Raw genomic sequence first — 22,195 nt, forward strand, 5'->3', positions numbered from 1 at the left:
AATAACAGCAGGCACTTCATCATTTTAAAGATTAAATGAGAATGTGTGGAAAGTGCCTGATGCATTGAGACATTAAAATTGTTACTGTTGTGGTTTTAATCGATACTGATTTTAACTTCAGTTCCCAGGAATATGGATCTCTAGGAGCAGCCCATGCTGATAGTGAATATGAGAGAAGAATGATGTCTGTATATAATCATGTCTTGGAGGAGGTGGAATCACTCAATCGGAAATATACCCCTGTTTCTTATATGGCAAGTGGCATTTGTTTTATTGAGTTTTTATTATGTGCAAATGGTTTTTACTCATCTCTGGCACTTACTGTGTGACTTCAACCTCTCTGTGCCTGTTTCCCTTTGTGGCTGTTTTGTAGCCGGGTTACTATAGTACGCGCCTCACAGCATTGTTATGAGGATGAAATGAGATGATTCATGAAAGCACGTGGCACTTCTGTAGCTGCTGCATACCAGTAGTCACATTAACATGTCAAATCTGCTCTACCAGAATGCAGATAAAACTTTTTTTTTAACAAGTTAACTGAAGTTGCAGTTGTTCTCAACCCTGGCTATTACATTAGAATCACTTTGAAAACTTTTTTAAAAAATGCATCAGTATTCAGGCCCCACCCCAGAGCAGGTAACTGTATCTGTGCAGTCGAGGCCTGGGCATTCGTATTTTTAGAAGCTCCCAGGTGATTCTGTCATGCCACCAGGGTTGAGAACCACTGGCCACTTGAGGCAGAAAGAACTGGGCTTGTTATCTGACTGGCACTAAATCAGTTCCTGCGAGGTGATGCCATTGATACTTTTTAGTGTACTTGTCCAATTTCGTCTGCTGAATCTGCTGCCTTTGGCACTGTTGAGCACTCGCTCTTTATTCAGTCTTGTCCCCTGACTTCCCAGCCACAGGACAGATGGAGACACTCTCACCCAAATTCTCTCCTCTATGTCTGGCCTGTCTCCAGTGTCTTAATTAGCTCAGGCTCCTGTAGCAGAATACTATAGACTTGGTGGCTTAAACATTTATTTCTCACAGTTTGGGAAGCTGGAAAGTCTAGGACAGGGGTGGGCAAACTTTTTGACTCGAGGGCCACAATGGGTTCTTAAACTGGACCGGAGGGCCGGAACAAAAGCATGGATAGAGTGTTTGTGTGAACTAATATAAATTCAAAGTAAACATCATTACATAAAAGGGTACGGTCTTTTTCTTTTAGTTTTATTCATTTCAAACGGGCTGGATCCGGCCCGCGGGCCGTAGTTTGCCCACGGCTGGTCTAGGATCACTTTTTTTAAAAAAAAAATATATTTTACTGATTTTTTACAGACAGGAAGATGAGAGGGATAGAGAGTTAGAAACATCGATGAGAGAGAAACATCGATCAGCTGCCTCCTGCACACTCCCTACTGGGGATGTGCCTGAAACCAAGGTACATGCCCTTGACTGGAATCGAACCTGGGACCTTTGAGTCCACAGGCCGACGCTCTATCCACTGAGCCAAACCGGTCAGGGCTAGGATCACTTTTTTAACAAGTTAACTGGTAAGGGCCCTTTTTCTAGCTTGCAAATTGGCTCTTTCTTACTGTGTCCTCACATGTTCTGCAGAGCTCTGGTCTCTCTCTTTTTATAAGGACACTAATTCCATTATAGGGGGCACATCCTCAGTACCTCCTCTAAACCTAGTTACCTTCGAGAGGCCCCATCTCCAGATACCAACACATGAGAATTAGGGCTTTTCCATATGAAGCTGGAGAAGACACACACATTCAGTCCATAACACCCTGTCTTTGGACTTTACTCCTTGGAGAGCTTTTGCCCTGCCCACACATCAGATATTTCATGTAGCTCTCTTCTGGTTCCTGCTCTTCCTGTTCTGTACTCTTACTATTTATCAAGTATTTTAGAAGAAATTGGCAGGATGCATTGTTAAAGGGTTAGGTTAGATATTAAGGACAGATATACAGCTTTCCACATGAGATCATCAGTACATATTTGCTGATTCGAACTGACACGGGTTTGACACTGAGATTGGTTGCTAAGAGAGATTGTAAAAATTATCTTTGAAGTAAACACACACATCTCTGAGACATTCATTATTTCATATTTCCTCTAAGCTGCACCCTAAGAAGTTAAGTAGATACCAAACAGTACTTCAGTTTAATGGAATTGAACCCACTGAATATAATGGAAAGAAGGGGAAATTTCTGCTCAGTAGGCGACAGTACAGAGAAAAGTTCTAGGTTCAAACCCCTCCTCTGCCACTCAGCGGGTCTGTGATTTTAAACAAATTACTAAAATCCTTTCCTATGATATGGAAAAAAAAATCTACCTCATAGAGTTACTGTGAACATTAAATGAAATAATGTGTATTGCCTAGCACAGTACCTGGCATAGTGCATAAGGAGTGATTAGTAAATGTTCATTTTCTTCTCTCCACGTTGTATTTTATAGCTTTAATATTATCTGAACCCCAAATTCAGCTCCACAGGTGTTTATTGGGTCCTAGGAATAGAAAAATGACCAAGACACAGGATCGTCCTTCGAGTTGCCTGTAGTCTAATAAGAAATGAAGATTTTATAAACAAACCTATGTGTATGCAGAAATAGAGCTCTTCCTGAGGTACAGATGTAGCACAAAAGAGAAAGTAATGCATGTCACAGGATAGGTGAGTGGGTCAAGGGTGTAACTCAGAAGATGTGTTTGCATATGAGTTTTACAGGGAGATGAGGGTAGAGAATTTCAGGCAGAGAACAACACGTTTGAAAGCAGAGGCGTGAAATGGCATGTGTCTTCTGGGGACAGTTTGCTACTGTTGTTACAGCAGAGTGTACAGGTGGGGGCTGGAGAGGTAGGTAGAGGTCAGGTGACAAAAGGCTTTGAACACAGTGTTAGGGAGTTTGGACTTTATCCTATAGGCACTGGGGGTTTTTTTAGGAATTTTTAATGGGTAGAGGAAAGAAGTGGTTAAGATTGTACTTTATTGTTCTGTAGGCACAGAACATGTAATGGCTGTTCTGTGGTTACAAGGCTTCTCTCATAATCCAAGGTAAGGGCCTAATGAATAGGAATTAGAATGAGAAGAACAGATACATAAGAAAGATACTTAGGGGCAGTATTTTCAAGGCTTGGGTTTTTGTGTCGTGTGTGTGTGTGTGTGTGTGTGTGTGTGTTTATTAAATATGAGAGGATGGAGACATGACCTCCAGGTTTCCACGTTACCAAGTGCACAAGTGGTTGATCCTTCACTGAGACAGAGAATATAAAGGGATGGTGGAAGAAGGTGAACGTTTCATTTTTAACGTGTGGCTGTTTTACAGGCAGTTGGAAAATAGGTCTAGTGTTGGAAGGAGTCGGGCTGGAATGCATGTAAGATGGTTTTGAACGTAGAGGTTCTTAAAGTCACGGGAGTAGAGAACATTGCCTCTTAGGAACATATGGACTAACGAGAGTGTCAACATTTAAGAAAGAAACAAAGGAAGAGAATCTTAGGAAAGAAGATGGAGAGGGGGAGGATCAGAAAAAGTGAGGACCGGGGCCCTAAGTGGAATTCCTTGGAAAAAGAGACTTCTCAGGTGTCACAGTATTGCAAAAAGCACAAAGACTGAAAAGCATTGGATTTGGCAATGAAGGGTGTTGGTTTAGGAACCATGATATGTGACTTCACACCTCCAGACTGTTAACTTTAATAGTAAATTGCTACTAATGTACCTGGGAAGGTGTGTCCCGGGGGCTGGTGGCCTCAGAGGCAGTCCTGCTTTCCCAGTGGGGGTTGTAAAATCTGAATTTCTTCTTATAAAAGGGAGACCGGTGCCTTTTTGCCCGGGAACAGCCTGAGGTCACTTGGGGTCCTCTGAGTCCCTCCTTTAAAGATGTTTCTCTCCTGAAACACAATTGTGACATCAAAGATTCCACCACAAGTAGAATGTCCCTGCAAATGCTTCCCAGGTTCCTTGCAGGAAGATGGATAGTGATGTTTCAGCAGTTAAACCTGGAGAAATAGGCCTGATGTCTTTAAATCTGAGTTATTATTCTCTCAAGTAATTGACCTGGCATTTGTATTACTGCTAGTCTGTTGGGTACAAAATATTCAGTAGTCTGAACCCAGTGACAAGTAGTTTCTTCTGGCTTTCTGCCTCATTGCCCAACTCTTAAAAAATGTTTACAGGGTAGGCAACTAGGTGACAGTTTACTTGAAAGCAGGAGCTTAGACGGACAGACAGCATAGTGTATAGTGGAGTGGTTTTCAACCTGTGGTACTTTGGAGGGACCACTGAGAGGGGAGTAGACTGAGGCAGGAATGGTAGACCAAGTTGGAATGGTTCTGGGTGCCCCAAAGATTAAGTGTTCTGATAGTGCTGTAACTTTTTTTCTCCTCCTATTGTTTGCAAATCGTTGGTGAAGTGGAACAAAAATCACTGAACTAAGTAAGGATTAGGCAATCTTGGTTCTAGTTCCAGCTTGTTCCATTAGCTGTCTAGATGACCCATGTCGTCATCAGAATTGAGATGATCTTTATCTGTGAAGCTTTTTGAAGGGTATCCTTTAAGAAGAAGAAGAAAAAAAGATTAAAAATATGAATAAAATGGCAATAAATACATAGTTATCAACATTTAAATCTAAAAATCAAAATAAAGAACAAGAAATCTGATAAACAAAATAAACTGATGAATAAAATAGAACCAGAAACATGGAACAGACTGACGAATCTCAGAGGGGGAAAGGGGGTGCAGAAGAGATTAACTAAAGAACATAGGCATATGTGCATTACTTAGGACACAGACAATGGGGTGGTGAAGGACTGGGGCAGGACGGGAACCGGATTGAGGGAGGTAATGAGGAGAAAGTAGGGGATATCTGTAATACTCTCAGCAATAAAGAATTTTTTTAAATTGGGATGATCTTTAAATAGCTTTGATGGTTTCATGGGTGTATGGTTACCTGCATGCCCATCAAGTGGTATATGTTAAATATGTACAGCTTTTTGTATGTCATTGTGTATCAATAGAGTGGTTTTAAATTAAATAAATAATCTTGGAACTCTTAAATTCTGGTTCTATGATCCTTTTCACTAAGACTCAAAGCATTTATTAAAGTTTCATAATTCCCTAGAGTTGGACTATATAGTCATTCTTAATCTGAATTCCAGTAAGCTTTCACCATTACTCTCTCCCTGAGGCCTCATGGCCATAGGGTCAGGGAAGCTGCCTAGTGGGGATGGGTTGACAGAATGAGGCAACTCTAAGCCGAAGTTCCACATGGGATTAGTGTCAGCCCCGGGATGTCAATATACTGCTCCAGCTTCTTTACCATGTACTCTTTATCATACTTTGCCAAACTTTATCAAACTGGCAGTTACTCTGTAGTTTAGTGTCATAATATGTCTACTAGCTGGAAGCTCTTTAGAAATGCACAGTTTACGTATTGCTTGCCTTGAGCAATGTGGATTTTCTCTCTTCTCTCATTTGTTTTTTATGGAATGTACTCCTTTACAATAAAGTATAAATCTGTAATTGTACTCCTTAACGTGAGTTACTTGGGAAATGTGCACAGTTCGTGGGTTGTTGTATTTTTTTACTATTTCTTGATTGGTGGTGTTATTATTGTTGTTTTTGTAATAATTTATGTGAGCATTTGTAGTTTTTAAACTTCTCCTGAAAGTACCATTTGTTGATGAAATTTTGAAATTCATTTTTATTTGATTCTGTTTCTTTCCCCTCCAGCATACAGCATGCCTCTGCAATGCCATCATTGCTTTGCTGAAAGTTCCTCTTTCATTTCAGAGGTATTTTTTCCAGAAACTGCAATCCACCAGCATTAAGGTAATATCGGAAGAATGATAAGGTTAATATGGATTAAAAGCTCAGTTATCCCCTACAGATTAAGCGGGACATAGCTCTGCTTCAGGAACTTACCTTTGTTTTTTTTTTTGGTTTTTTTTTAAATATATTTTATTGATTTTTTACAGAGAGGAAGGGAGAGAGATAGAGAGTTAGAAACATCGATGAGAGAGAAACATCGATCAGCTGCCTCCTGCACATCTCCTACTGGGGATATGCCCGCAACCAAGGTACATGCCCTTGACCGGAATCGAACCTGGGACCTTTCAGTCCGCAGGCCGACGCTCTATCCACTGAGCCAAACCGGTTTCGGCAACTTACCTTTGGTTTTAATAAAACTTATGCTCTTTAGTTATAAGCCTTTCCTGCCTTTACCAACTGGTTTGGTGAAGAAAATGGATACCTGTCAGTACCAAATGCAGTGAGACAGGTGTTTGGCTACCGGGAGCTCTGTACCTTGGCTCCCTACTCCAAGAATAAGTCGAGTGGTTTTCATCATAGTAGCCTACAAGGATGTTGAGCTGAGTCCACCTCTGGTCAGCCTATTCAGACCCAACTTCAAATGAAACAGGTCCAGTATGACATCACCAGTCCTACCTCAAAAGCACTTTTATCTTTGAATAACAAGCTTTGGGGACCTGGCCAATTAATAGAATTAGTATTTTAAAATATTTAAACTACTCAGAATTCAAAAGCTGTTCTTGTTCAAGGAATGGAATTGTTGGGAATGGGGGAAATCGTCACTTCTGAGAGATTACTTGGATAATCCCTGTCAGTAAAAATGTCTAGTATGTTTTGGCATCGGTCCAAATGCTTTTGATTGCAAATAACAAAGTAGGCTATGACAAATGACCTGGTTAATAAGGAAAATGTATTATATAGATAAGTCCTAAGGTAGTAGGTCTCCAGAGTTGATTAGTTCAATGGTTCAACAGCATTATAAAAAACAATTTTTTCCATCTTTTCCATGTTTTTAAAGAAAAATTACTCTAATGAGAGGTTAAAAATGTCATTTGGTTCATTTGTGGAAGTTGACTTTTATACCATGGTGACTTGGTGATGTTTGTAATCCTAGAATTTTAAATTCATTTGCATTTGAATTTAGTCCATTTAAAATTATCTAAAACCAAAGAGACAGCTGCTGGACATGAAAATTTACGTAGTGGATTTCCCTACTAGAATTGGTTCGTTATCAAAGAAGTGCCTCCCCACAAAAATTGGGAGAGCAGTACCTCTACTATTCTCTCTTACCCTCAAACAGTGCTGGGGCTTGGGGTTAAAAAAACAAATGGGTATTTAAAAGGAGACATTAGAAATAAGGAACTCTTGACTTTAAAGGTACATCTATCTGGTTGTCGCAGCATAGTCAGGTTGTATGTGTGTGGGTCAGGGGGAAGAAGGGTAAGAAACATTTTAACCCATAACCAGCAGTTAGCAGACATGTTTGTTGGAAGGAGGCTTGCTCTTGGTTGTTAGTGTTTATTTGATGTTGTTGTTCCAGCTTGCTCTGTCGCCATCCCCCCGGAACCCTGCAGAGCCCATCGCTGTCCAGAATAACCAGCAGCTGGCGCTGAAGGTGGAGGGAGTGGTTCAGCACGGATCTAAACCAGGACTGTTTCGCAAAATTCAGTCTGTCTGTCTGAATGTTTCTTCTACGCTACAAAGTAAATCTGGACAAGAGTACAAGGTAATTTACAAAAGAGGCAGAATTGTGATGCGATTTTAGGTGATGGAAGTTTTCCCATGTTTTTCATGGGTAAGTACATTGCAGTTCTATCTCCCCAGCGATCAGATGGACATGAGTTAAAAGCACATATTGGGGTGTGAGCGGTTGATAACAACACTTCTCTTTTTCCTGCCTGAACATTTGATAGATGGAGATCAGACTATGAGTGTTATTACTGTTAAAGCCAGGGAGGAACCCCGCTCAGGTGCCTGGCGGCAAGGACTTCTAGCCCTGTACCTCTGACATGAATTTTCCCATCTAGCTTCAGCCAATACACACAAAGCCTGCCCCCATAAAACATGGCAGGAAGGAGCACCCGAAGCTCAAAAAAGAAGGGAAAGAGAAGATGCTTAGCTCCCGATGCCCAGCTCCTCCCCCGAAACTTAGCCAGTGTGATGCATCTCCTCTGCAGACCAGTACTGTTCATCTGATGAAAGGTCCTTCCACGCGGAGGGAACATCAGAAGTGGGGGATGAGTGTCTCCCTATGCCCCCTGCCCCCAAAAGAGCACATCTGTTTATTTTTCTCTATTTTAAGTAACTTTTCAAAAGGAAAGTATATAGCATTGACATAGCAATGGTTAAAGTAAAAATCTTTCCTTATGAGTATAACCCTAGGAATTTACTGCTTTGAGAATCATGAGACCAGTTAACCAAAACCATGCTTGCTTTGTTAGCCAAAGCTAAGATTCTGAATTCATGCCCATGAAACGCCAATCTTCCAAGTGTAGAATGTTCCTTCCTTTAGACATCTCTTTCCAGTTCTGTGGCAGTTTATTCAAAGTAAATGGAGCAAGGGATCGGGTACACAGCTGTATGATAGAGTTGTTCAAATGCCCAGATTGCTGGTATCCAGGTTGATTGGGGGCATGCCTGAACTGTGGTTCATAGCAAGAAAAGGGGTATTAGTAAAGATAGAAAGAGCGTTCTAGTCTCTTTGGTGTTCGGCTAAAAAAGCCAAGGGGAGTTCTGGTTTGAGCCATCATCACTTTCTTTGCTTTGATAGCTTACTCTCTCTCGCACTCTTCACCCATCTGGTAAGGCTCAGACTTCATTCTCTTCACTTCCTCTCTTTTTATTTTCATGACCCAAAGCATGGTGCCTTATGTAGCCACTCACTAGCTATTTGGTGACTGATGAAAAAAAAAATCAGTAGTTAGAGCACAACTATTATGTTTGGGTGATCTCTGATGACACAGAAGATCATAGTGAGAATTTACATAGTTAACTGTCTGCAGCTCTCTCCTCACTTAGAGTTTGAAAGAACCGTAACCATGGTTCTCTTTGCTCCTTGTATAAAATGATTTCTACTATTAAGAAGAAAAACATTCAAACTGAGAAGTACTGGTCTCCTGCTTGCTGACTTGCCTCTTGGGAGACATTGACTGAAGTCAGGAAGCTGCTATAATAAGCCACACTGTACATCAAGCATGTCAAACTCAAAGGCTAACACGGGCCAAATAAATGAGGCATGCGGCCTGTGGGCTGCAAGTTTGACATGCTTGCTGTACATGATCACTTCATCATGTTACTTGCAGGGAGTTTGCAACTTAAAATGCATCATCCATTTAGAGTCATCAGGTCCTTTTCTGATCTCTTTAAGGAAGTTCTTGTTTAATAGGCATACTCTTTAGGAATATAAAAACCCTACAAAAGTTGACTATGCAAACAAAAAAATACCTACAAGTAATTCTAAGATCTTGAATTGATGACTTCATTAATGTTACAGGTAAATGACTCTGGAAAATTGACCTCATGCTAACTGCTTATTGAGACAAGCTCAGGGCACATTTATATAATTAATTATACAACAGAAACACACATAAATGTAGATCAATCTAGTCAAACGCTCATTAAGATTACCTGTATATGCATTGTCAGAAAAAGGGTCTCTCTGACATACTTCCTCATGAGTAGAGGTCGGGGTACTTCAGCAGGTGTTATTCTGTTACTGAAGAACAACGGCCTGAGTGTTTGTCTAGCTAAATAAATGAATGAGCCCATAAATCTGTGTTTTGAAGTATATTGTACTGCCAATCTGAACAAAACACTGATTAAGTGAGTGATGTACAAGTTCTGAAGTTAATTTAATGCTGAAGCTAATACTAAAGCAGGGAGGAATCATATTAAGGAATATAAAATCAGACTAGCTAGGAGGAAGAAAACTCACATATAAACATAGTTTTATGTCCTTTTTCAGTCTTTTATATTTTAAAACCATTGAAGCAGGTGGTTGCACCCTATTTCTTCAGAATGTCTCTTCAAAGACTGAAGAAAGATGGGAATTGGAATTGAGGTTGGGTAAGCAAGTGTAGGGAAGGAAAAATGTCTTTTCTGCTTTCTGTAGATCTCCAGTCAGGCCTAAGGGTAAACTGACATTAAGGCAGATTAATAGGAGAAAAACCTACCAGTGTTATTAGAATTTCACATGTAGGAATCTTCACAAGAGAATGAAGACCCAAAGAAGTGGCCAGAACAGAAAGCTTATATACCTTTATACACAGAAATGATAAGTTCATGACGAAATGACAAGACACGGGGATTTGGACTTGGGGCAGTAAATTGTGGGGGAATGTTGGGGCAGTGGGGAAGACCATAGACGATAGGGGATATTTTAGTAGGTTTGTCTGTACAGGTCCATTTCAGCATCGATGGCCAGTCTCTGGTGATAAGGATGTTGTTCTCTTCTTGGTATAGGGAGGCTACCTTTCTTGTAGGAAATTTTATGGCCTGTTTTAGGTAAAAGGGGGCAGATCAGCGAGCCCCTCCTGCATCTGTTGTTTCTCTAGTGCCTTTAGCTCAAAATAGTCAGGATGCCAAAGCAGCACGTATGGGGTGGTGTGCCCTGAACTCCTTCGCCAGGAGGAGAGGCCAGCATATGAAGGGGCTGAGAAAGGCTTTGGGGGCTCATTCTTTAAGGATAGTAAGGAGTCAGATCAATCCATAACTAAGAGTATAGGCGCTGCAGTTAGCCTACCAAGGTTCAGAGGCTAGCTCCACCACTCAGCTGTGTGACCTTGGAGAAATTACTTAACCTCTCTAACTCAGTTTTCTCCTCTATAAAGCAAGCATAATAATTGTACCTACCTCTTGGTTGTTTGCATGGATTAAATAAGCACGTGGGCAGGACCTAGCTCATAGTAAGCACTCAGTAAATGTTAGCTATTGTTACTACCTAACAATTTTTTTATTCCAGATACCCATTGACAATATGACCAATGAGATGGAGCAGAGGGTTGAGCCCCATAACGACTACTTTAGTACACAATTTCTTTTGAACTTTGCTATCCTTGGAACACACAACATTACTGTGGAATCTTCAGTGAAAGACGCCAATGGTATCGTATGGAAGACTGGTCCCAGAACTACCATATTTGTAAAATCCTTGGAAGACCCGTATTCCCAGCAAATTCGCCTGCAACAGCAGCAAGCCCAGCAACCATTACAGCAGCAGCAACAACGAAATGCCTACACGCGGTTTTAACCATGTGACGAATGCACTACAGACTTTACAGGGATTGATTAAATTAGCAGAAATGCTCAGCATTTTCATATGGGTTCAGATATGAAAGTTATAATGTGGAGTTCATTTACTCCTTGGTTTCTGTAATGTAATATTCTAAAAAATATAGGGGTATTTTTTTCTCCCTTACAAATTTCTCATTTGAGAAAAATTGGGTTCCTAACCAGAAAGATTTTTTTCCTTGTTCCTTTGACCAGGTCCCTTATCTCATAATTACCATTTTCATTCTTTTATTATTCTTTTTAGTGTGGCTGAGCCTTTTCTTTTTCTTTTAAGTCACATATTGGGATCATTGAATTAGTAAATTTGACTGCTTCTCTGCCAAAATATATCACTAGCTGCCTGTGATTCTGAGCTACGCCTTGGGAAGTTCTGACCAGGACTGACCCGTGGTGGTAAAACGTAGTCCTCCCATCGATGGACCTGGAAGTGTCTCCTGAACCATCAGTCTTCTGGAAAATGAGAGCAGGCAGACAAACAGCGTAGACACATCCTGCTATATTATTTCAACTCCTTATCTGTCCTGTGCTAAAGCAAACTTAATTTATTGTTTTAGTATTTAATTGAACCAAAGTGCAGCTAAAAATTACATAGACATATTGGAGATTAATAATTTGTTTTTTCTAATATGTGTGTGATTGTGTAGACTTTTTACATTGTTTCTAAGAGTGAAAAAAATCACTCACATTTAATATCTTAATGTTTTAAGGTAGGAGGGCAGATCTTCGGTTTAGTTTCTTGGCATGCTATGTAATGCTAGACTTGACTGCCTAGAAAGAACAGTCTCTTTTTAACACAACCCCAATTAGATGGGATGCTCAGGGAATAGAAGTTTTCTGGTTAGTCAGAAAACCCCTTTTTTTCTATTTCAATACTGGTTAAAAACATTATAAAATCTAATACTGATATACTTTCTTGTCTTAACACAGTATACTAGATATAATTAATTGTTCTTTCTGGATTTGGGATCATTCAGTTCTTTGGGATCATGATTTCTGAACATTGGGGATCACAGCATTGCAGAGATTGATGATATGGGCAGTTGGGTTCGGAGTAGCTCCTAAGATGAAGCAGGCACATTCCTTGGAAATTTCTTTTTAAAATAAATATCTCCATTTCTTTGCTTGTGTTTGGCCTTTTCTCTTTGAAAGTTGACATTGGCTCAAAGGAGGGGTTGAGTTTAAAGGGGAAAACAAAGTGTGTGTTTTTTTTTCCCTTGTCATCTGGCTTTTACGGGTGAGAAGTTATTGACAACTCAGGTCCCTTTAAGATCATGAGCTATATTTGCAGCACAACACATTTCACTGCCAACGGCCAGATCATTGTCATAAAACGTAAATCTATAGTGGCCACTGTAGATTATATCTGTTTATAAGTGGCCCAGTTGTACCCATAATGTACATAATGTAATGTGATGTAGTTAGCCTCTGTCACCAACATTAAAAGTATGATGGGATGTATTGAGAAGTCAGAAAGTCTGGTGAGTTGGGTTGGATCGCCTAACAGCAGCACTCCAGGCGGTTATGGTCTTTCCATTTCTTACCCAAGAACACAAAGACCTTTCAACCTCATGGGCTATGCTTTATGTTTTATTGGCTTGGCTGGAGCTCGTCCATTATCCTGTGGTATGCAGTCTAAAGTACTCATTCTATGAGCAATTTAATTTTTAATTGTAATTGGGATTTAAATAGAGTGAGTCATGTGTTTTCCTTAATGACATACCAAGACCTGGAGCCATTGATTTCCACATTCTATTGAAGAATGCTAAACATTTTTCAAACCTATTACAGTTACAAAGCATTTTTCAGTATGTACCTTTTCCCAGTGCATTTCTCTCCTGCACCGTCAAGCTTGTTGTGCCATTTGCCCTCTTTGCTTATTGTTTAGGTCTGGTTAGAGATTGAAACCTGATGAAATGTTTGGGCATTATCTTCCTTATAGATCATGTCTACAGGTGTAGCTTTTGTTTAGTGATACCTGACTAAAAAGTAGTTTTGTTGTTGTTTCCAGGTATTTTTTTTAGTAAAATTATGAAGGTGAGATAATATCAAATGAATCAGAACGATCAGGAAGATGAGCCTCTTACCCAATCAGCATCCTCAAGAGTCAGGATGAGTTCAAGAAAAACAGATTGGAAAAAAAAAGAAAAGAAAAACAGATTGTATGCAGAGAAGAAATAATTCATAGTTCATCTTTTGGTTTTCTTGGGAGGTTTTATTTGTGGGTTTTTTAAATATATATTTTTATTGATTTCGGAGAGTAGGGGTGAGGGAGAGAGATAGAAACATCAATGATGAGAGAGAATCATTGATCAGCTGCCTCCTGCACACCCCACACTGGGCTGAAACCCAGGCATATGCCCTTTAAAATGGAGGACTAGGACTGAATGAGACTGAGGAATTATGAGAAGATATTAATGTCTAGTTCTGTTTCCCAACACCATAGAAGGTGAAAGTAGGCTGTGTTGCCTCAAGACTTTCATCCCACCATTGGAAATAGTGAAGCTAATGATTCTTTTTGTTTATGTGTCCTCTCACCTTGAGGAGATGAGCAAAGTGATGGTAAATTGTTAACACTTGTACCCCCCACCGTGTTTTCCCTTCCCCACGCCCACCCACCAGCAAAGGCAGGCAGCATGTGATCAGGAGGGCCAGCCCTGAAGTTCTCCCCACATGGCAGGAGATGTAGATAAAATGCCTACTAAATAATGCAAGTAGGGGAGACGGCCTCTCCAGGGGCGAGCCCACACCATGCCAGGCCCTGAGCTGGCAGTGGGAAGTACAAATGAAATGGACAGAGCCCTCAATTGAGAGTATAGGACCTCTGTCTTCAGAGAGTGTGAAAAGGGCTTTATCAAAGCTGTTAACAGCAAAAAAAGATGCCATCTCTGAAATTCCAGTAGTATCTCCCCTTATACATAGCAGTCAGGACAGGCTCTAGGGTGATTAAAACTGGCCATCATTTCGCATTTTCTCCTTTTGCTGCTCTTGGAAGGCAAGTGTTCCTCCTGCTCAGAGAACCTCCTCCTGATATAATCAGAGACAAATGGTACCTACTACTTTTAAAGCCAGAACTGAACAGAAAGAACATTTGGAAAAAAGGTTCACCCCTAAAGTATAAAGTCAATATTTAGCCTCAAGGAGATGAGCTGACATGCAAAAGAAGTAAATATTGTCTTTCTTGTGTTGCAGAAGCTACTGCTGCTTCTGGCCAGGTTGTTGGATGACATGAACCCATCAATGTTACATTTCAAGTTACCAGGGCATTAGGGAGAAATGACTGTAATCACAGAATCACTTAAGCAACATCAGATCTGTCCTACTTAGTGTCGCAGTGTCCCCTGGGATGTTCAAGAGCATATTAGCCGTGGCTAGAACTGTCTCAGCACATCTGGAACCTCCTGGAGGGCCCTTGACACAGGAGAGGCCTATGAGTCGGCCCTAAGCACTCCCAACCCCCTGCCCCTCAGCCACGTGGCTGACCAGGAGTAGCTGATGGGAAGCATTTTTCCTCCACCCTGAGCACTGGAAGTAACTCCACTGGGACCACAGGGCACTATAGCTCAGTCAGCTTTTGTCTGAGCAGGAGTTTGTGAACTGGAGCACACTTCCCAGATCTATGCCGACGGCCCAGCCAACAAGGACACAAACAATTTTGAAAACAGGTGACCTTTTATTTACTCACCAAATGTTTATCGAACACACGCAGGGTGCCAGGAACTGGGAATGCAATGATGGGCCAGCTCCTTGGGTTCACGGCTATGCCACTGCTTGTTTTTGCACAGACCATGGGAGAGGGAAGGCTGGGACCATGCTGGGTGGGCCTGAGCTTCCTTGGTGGTTGATCATTTCCTCCTGTGAAAGGGGAGAGGAACGAGTTTGCACAGGTCTATCCAGGTCCTGCCGTTTCCTGTGTGGCCCTTCGGAAAAGCTGTCAGCCTGAGCGTTTGCCCCTTCGGTAGCTAACCATCTTCACCTTTCACTAATATCCAACCTAAAGCCCTTAGGGTGATCTTAACATCCTGCTTCAATTCTTTGTGTTTGAGGGAGATGGCAAACTCCCCAAAACCTTGCCCCCAGGGAAATAGTACTAATCAGAATGCAGTCTTCTCCGACCCCAACTACTTCATATTGAAAAACATACTTGTCCCTCCAGACCCGGCAGAAACACACTCGCCCCCAATTCCTCCCACCAGACTTGACACTTTATACTGGTCCCTTTGTGACCAGTGTCAACCCAGTCTTAGACATGATCCACTGCCTGACCCTTGGGGTTGCCGTAAATGTGGATAAATGGTGGCTGCAGTTACCATGTCCTGGTAATGGGAACGAGCAGCTCCCTCCACCATACCAGCCTCCACATCAGCGCCCCCTCATAACATTTTTGTGAGCCTTGGCTTCTTCCTCCGTAAAATGAGGCTAGCAACCGCCCTGTTGTGAAGATTTAATGTAACAACACATGCACAAAGCCTGCTACTTGGCAGGGGCCCACCAAGTATTGGTTGCCTCTGCAGTTATGCTGCAGATCATCTCTGCCTTAGAGGAAAGTGATGTTCCAGGTCATCTGAGAACCTAAAGGGACTAAAATTTCTTAGACTCAAGAGAAATGTATTCTTTTCCTTCGGAAGGAGGGCATTTATATCTGTGAGCTTTCCTGTCCGCACAAGCCTTGAGCCCTAAGGGGGTGGGGGGTGGGGGGGTGTAAAAAAGAAGTGTCACCAGTTCAATGAGTCAACCCAGGCTTCTCTGTCATTCTTTCTGAGTTATTTAGCAACTGCAAAGTAAATGGGCTTGTATCCAAAGTTAGTTCTTGCCATGAAATCTATTGGACACAAGCCCCATGATTCAGTGGACGCTATCTACCTGACTGAGCAGAACTATTTTCCTGCTGAAAGGTTTTAGAGAGTTTGCTATCTCCCCCAAACAGAGCATGAAGACAAAATTGCAGTAAGAACTTTAGGTTGGGCGTAAGTAAGAACTTCGTGAACTGTGAAAATAATTAAATACTGAAGGAAGGTGGCATATGGCCTGTGTGAGCTATTCTGTCCAACCACAGGGATCTGATCGTTTTTGCCAACAGCCTCTCTGATCCCTTGGCCCCATTCCATCAGCAGGACTTGTGCAGGGCAGACTTCCTGCTAAGGGCTGTGCCTGGGAGATGGGGTGTAGCCCTGCTCCCTATCCACCACATGCCCTCCAGACAGAGGGCTCAGGCAGCTCAGCTGCAGATATAAATAACCCCCTCGTGACTCTCTGTCCTTAGAGCAAATGCCTCTGGCCATTGGGGAAGAAGTGGAGGGAGGGAGGGCTCCCGGAGGGAGAGCCCCCTGGGCTTGACAGCTGAGTAAAGAGCTGAGAGTGAAGAGGTTATGTTTTCTCTCACCTCCTAAGTGTGTCTGTATGTTTATGAGAGATGTGTCTACACAGAGAGAAGAGCTGTCCTATTTTTGAGGAAGGCGGGGGTGGGGGGTGAGGGGTGTCCATGGCGGTGTTTCTCCCCTTCTGTTCCCACTACCGTCATCCTAGTTCACAACCTCATAATATCTTCCTGGACTATCACTTTCGCTTCCCGTTTTCCTTGCTGCTAGTCCCTGTCTCCTCTGAGTAATCCTTTCTTCCCACAGCTTTCCAATTCACTCATCTCGTCCAGTGGGAACCCTGTTCCCATTGGGTTCCCAGTACATTCCAGATTCTTCCATCTCTCTCCCCTTTTATTTCTCCCCCCCACAATCCCCTTTATTTTTCCTTTTTTTCCCAATTCACTTTGAGGGGCACAGCCACCAAAAGCAACGGGATCTGCTTGCTGTCGTGCTTAAACTGTTTAAACTGCGGCCATGACAAACAGCAGTTCTTGGGTTTAGGTGCTTGGTTCGGTCTTTCATTGAAGACCCTCCACAATGTGACTCCAGCCTTGCACCAAGCCCCGCCTCTCGCCACCCCTCTGCTACTTCCTGGGCGTCCCATGAGCTCTGTTTGCACATTCTCACCGTCACTGGCTTTGTTCTTATTTCCCCTCCACCTGACTACTCCTCTCCTTCACTGAAAATCCTGCCTGTCTCTCCACATCCTGACTCTCTCCCGGACCAATATCAGGATTCCCCCCAGCCTGTATCATATTCAATCTTGCCTGAAGCAGTCAGGCTGCATGGCCCTCCCAGTCAGCATAAAGGTGGACACATGGTGCTACCACGTGCTACTGATGAGAACAAACAGCTCCCTCCACTGTCTTCCTCCCCTCGCCCCCCACCCCCCACCCCCATCAGCCTCTAATTATTCTTTGGCCTCCTGCCCTGGTTCACATCCCTGCAGGGGGCAGTCCTGGCTGATCTGCCCGCTGACCTGATGTTCACTTTGGAGACAAGAGGTGTAAAGCAAGCCTCCATGCAGTGGAGCACAGCCCACTGGTGGTGTGAGGCGCAGTGGGGGGTCCAGAGTGCAGCTCAGGCTCTGATCTGAGGTATGAGACAGGAGGGAGTGGACCAGTGCTGAGAGCTTGTAAGGAAGTAAAAAAGAAAAGAAAAAAAGGACCATCCATCAGTCTCCTTCCTTAGCATCATCTACACCAAGCATGTCAAACTCATGGCCCATGGGCCACATGCCTCGTTTATTTGGCCTGTGTTAGCCTTTGAGTTTGACAAACTTCATCTACACTCTCCTCCAGCAACAGCCTTCTCCTGGTCAGAATTTAGAATATGTTGTTGCTTTGAGTGATTTGGGCTCTTCCCTGCTTATCCTTATTTCCTTCTTTCCTTCCTCTCTCTCTCTGCCTTTCTTTTTCATGGTGCAATTGCATCTGTTGTAGGTAAGGCCCTGCAGCAGGTAGAGTCCCTACTCCCAGGAAGCTTTGGTCAGCGATTGTCACATATGTCACATAGATCAGTGTTTGTCTGTAGTGCCAAGTGCGAGCAGAGATACCAAAATTGCACTGGGGTGAGACCTGAGGGGAACACTATATTATTATTCTCATTGAGGAGGTTTGCAAAGTGCTCCCCTTAGACCCTGTGGGAGGTGGGGTGGGCAACAAAAGATACCAAGGAAAAGAAAGGCAAGGAGAGGAAGCCAGGGGTGGCCGCCCCGATCCAGCCCAACTCCAGAGCCAGCTGCCACTCAGACGCACAGAGCTCAAATCCAGGCTCTCACTCCTGTGTGGGTCATCATCTGTGAGATTGCTGGCCAGCTCACGTTTCCTCTCACACCCCCACCTCCACCTGATTTCAGCTACGGCTTCGGCTTCTACTCCTCAAGCTTTAGACCACAGGGCCTCCCTCTGGGAGCTGGACCTGTAACAGGTAACCGCGGGAGTCAGCCACGGCCATGTTTTTGCTATATGGATGGTAAAGAAAAACAGCCCTGCTGATTTTGTGCCCAAGGTTCCTTTATACTGAAGTGAAATATTCATCTCTGTGCTTTTCTTTGGGGACACTCCCCAACACATGATCTTTCCCTAATCAGAGGCACCCACAGCGCCCTGAGAAGTGAGGGTTAAAGCAATAATACAAAGGCAGAAAAACAAGCTCCATCTGTTCAACATCCAAAATAAAGATATTGAGAATTAAAAGGGACAGCGTTTTGGCTATAAAAATGGAAGAGTCATGGGATAACAATGGCCACCTTAGACATGCTGACATCCTCTTGTTCTCTGATCCCCAGTGCATTGCACACCTCCAGGCCTCGGCACATGCTTGGCCGTCAGCATGCAATGCTCTCCTCCCCATGGCTCTGAGTAGCAGGCGCCATCCACCTCTGAAAACTTGCCCAGATTAAAGTCCTCCTCTCCAAGGAGCTTTCCAGAAAGCCCCACAGAGCTGGGTGTGGCCCTAACCTTCTGGTCTGCTCTCTCTGCAAGCACTCAGCTTCTTGTAACTCCTTGCTTGCATATCTGTCTCCTCTTCCCCGTTAGGATGTGAACATCCACAGCAGGGACTGGGAGTTCATCTTTGCACATAGTAGGCAGTCAATCAGGTTTAATTACTTAATACAGAATTCAGTTTCAAGTGACCTCGCCTTACTTAATACAGTTCCTCGTCCTAGAAACTTAGTCACGGAGGGAGCATTGATGATAAACTCAAGAGCTATTGCTCAGCCAGCGCTGGGAATTTCCAGTTCTCAGTCCTCAACCCGATAGCTCAACTGCTAAGGTACGTCCACGCAGTACTGCAAGGGCCCAGCACTCCCCGCCATGAGCTCGGGCAGCCTAACAATACTGCAGCCACCGCTGGGGTCCGCTCCTAGACAGCGGTGTAGCCAGACCCTGCAGTCTCCCAGGAGGAGTCAGACCTGGGCTTGGCTCCCTGGTGACCAAGGTGAAGCTTTGTCATCTCTGTCCCCAGGCTTCTGTTTCTACATCTGTCATGTGGCCGTGGGTCCTAATTAGAGAGCTCTTAGAGATTCCTGAAAGGAATGCTATTGTGCAGCGGCACAAAGGGCATTATGTCACGGTGGTGGAAGAGCACAATTTAAACTAGGAATAATAAGGGCACTTATTCCCAGAAGCACATTGATTTAAACCACAAAAGCTCCTTGGAACAGGGCTGAGAATTGTAAAAGCCTGAGCAGTCAACAGCCCCTGTGGGAGGGGAGCCCATGCCAGGTTATTGCTGGAGAGTTCCTTTCTTCCTGGTTGGCAGGCCACTCACGTCCCTCAGGTATTCTCACTTTGGTGAAATTTCCCTGCTATAATGGGCCCAGCCTATTTGCTGGGGTCTGGGGAGCAGACACCATTACTTCTACCTCCTTGTAGAAGAAGCAACGAATTGGCCTCAGCACAGCTCAGTTCACTTTTTATTCTCTGAAGGATGAAGACAAGTGTCCAGATAATAAAAAACGTCATCACCACTTTTGCTTCTAAAATCTGCATAGCAGAAATATCATCTGGGTCACACCCCGACCCAGCCATTACTACCTCTGGTCAGCAACTTTGGAAAACCACAAGGTGCAGAGTGTCTGAAAAATAAAGTCACCTTAGCAAACAGTCATCCTGGAGTGGAAAACTATGTTTAAGCATGGCTCTGACAGCAGAAAGGGCAGAATCTGCAAAGAAGAAGAATGGTGGCTCTGACTGCATAAAAATGTAGAAGCTCTAGCTGGTTTGGCTCAGTGCATAGAGCGTCAGCCTGTGGACTGAAGGGTCCCAGGTTCGATTCTGGTCAAGGCTACATGCCCGGGTTGTGGCTCGATCCCCAGTAAGGGGCCTGCAGGAAGCAGCCCATCAATGAGTCTCTCTCAACATTGATGTCTCTCTCTCTCTCTCTCTCTCTCTCTCTCTCTCTCTCTCTCCTTTCCTCTCTGAAATATATATTTCAATACAAATATATATATTTTTTTAAATTTTAAGTTCCAAATGACAAAAATCATTGCAAATCAAACTATAAGATAAAAAAAGACATCATGCTAAGCATTATGTTAAGTGAAATAAGTCAGAGAAAGGCAAATACTGTATGATCTCACTTATATATGGAATATGGGGGAGGGGAGATAGATACAGAGAATACATTGGTGGTTGCCAGAGGTGGGTGAAATTGGTGAAGAGGATCAAATGGTACAAACTTCCAGTTATAAAAGAAATAAGTCCTGGGGATGTAATGTGGCTATAGTTTATAATACTGTATTATATATTTGAAAGTTGCAAAAAGTAGATCTTAGAAGTTCTAATCACAAGAAAAAAACCTGTAACTATGTATGGTGACATATGTTAACCAGACATTGTAGTGAACATTTCACAATATATACAAATATCAAATTGTGTTGCATACCCAAAACTAATATAATGTTCTATGTCAATTATATCTCAATTTAAGAATGGAGGGAATATATTTGTACAAGTACTATCCTTAATATATAAAGGTTTCTTAAAGTCCTTAAGAAAAATACCAGCAAACCCATAAAAAATGAGTTGAGGATACAGAGAATCCAAGAAAGAAAAACTACAAATGGCCAATGAACAGCTTTTAAAAAAACGTAATAATGAAATAAATGTAAGAAAAGAAATGCAAATTTAAACAATGAGACTTAAATTTTACCTATGATATTGGCAGCGACTTTTACTTTCAGTGGTAAGTGGTGATTTCACATTTGGAATTACCTAGTAAAGCTAACAATAACTATATTCTATGACCCTGAAATCCCATCCCTAATTTCTCCTAAAGAAAGCTTTGCGTTTGGTCATAAGAAGACCCATTTGAGAATGTTTATAATATCCCTGTTTGTAATAGCAAATGTTGGAAGGAACCCAAATATCCATCAATAGACAAATAGATAGCCCTGGCCTGTGTGGCTCAGTTGGTTAGGTATCCCACTGAAAGACGGCCAGTTTGATTCCCAGTCAGGGCACATGCTCGGGTTGCGGGCTCAATCACTGGTAGAGACTCTGCAGGAAGCAGCTAATGGATGTTTTGCTCTCACATTGATGTTTCTCTCTCTTTCCTTCTCCCTTCCTCTTTTAAAAAAATCAATAAAATGTAGACAAATAGATCTATAAATTGTAATATAGTCATGTAACACCATACAGCATTAACAAGTGATTATAGCTACATGCATGAACCTACAGCTGAGTGTATAAAAAAAGACATTCTGATTCCATTTATATAAATGTTATGATGCTCAAAGTCCGAATATCGTTACTGGGAGGGGACCAAGGAGGGCTTCCAGAGTTCTAACAATATTGTGTGTCTTGATCTAGGGGTGTGTTCACTCTGAGAAAATTCATCAAGCTAAAATAAACACTTGTGATATATGCACTTTTTTGTATGTGCAATGTAATTGATTGACAAACCGGTTTTAAAATCAAGTCATAAAAGAGTATGTATAAAGTGCAATTTCATTTATATGAAAAAAGCATGCAAAACTGAGTAGTGTATTGTCGAGGGATACAGGCATATCTGGTAAAACTAAAAAGAAGCAAGGGACTGGTGGAGATTCAGTTCAGGAAGTTGGATTCTTCTGAGGAAGGCAAAGATGAGATTGGAAAGTGGGGGCTTCCTGGGAATGGTGACAGTCCAGCTCTTAAGCCAGGTGGTAGAGTCACAGAGACCTTATTCATCTGTATGTCCTTCACATGTTAGAAATGTGATTTTAATATTCAACAGAAGCACAAATTAAAACTTTTTAAAGGATG

The 22,195-nt window shown here is 42.5% G+C and overlaps 1 protein-coding gene across 1 annotated transcript in view; it reads left to right on the forward strand.

Annotated features, from left to right (window-relative positions):
• The window catches only part of INTS7 (integrator complex subunit 7), a 43,399-nt gene extending 31,192 nt beyond the window's left edge, over positions 1–12,207 (forward strand). Inside the window, exons 17-20 of the mRNA XM_081112518.1 lie at positions 122–254; positions 5,719–5,817; positions 7,337–7,522; positions 10,757–12,207. Of these exons, the coding sequence (XP_080968644.1) occupies positions 122–254; positions 5,719–5,817; positions 7,337–7,522; positions 10,757–11,044 (706 nt within the window). The 3' untranslated portion in view covers positions 11,045–12,207. The remainder of the gene's footprint in view (positions 1–121; positions 255–5,718; positions 5,818–7,336; positions 7,523–10,756) is intronic.
• Positions 12,208–22,195: the final 9,988 nt, after the last annotated feature.

Source organism: Myotis nattereri (genome assembly GCF_964212035.1).
Source record: "Myotis nattereri genome assembly, chromosome: 18".
Taxonomy (NCBI): Eukaryota; Metazoa; Chordata; class Mammalia; order Chiroptera; family Vespertilionidae; genus Myotis; species Myotis nattereri.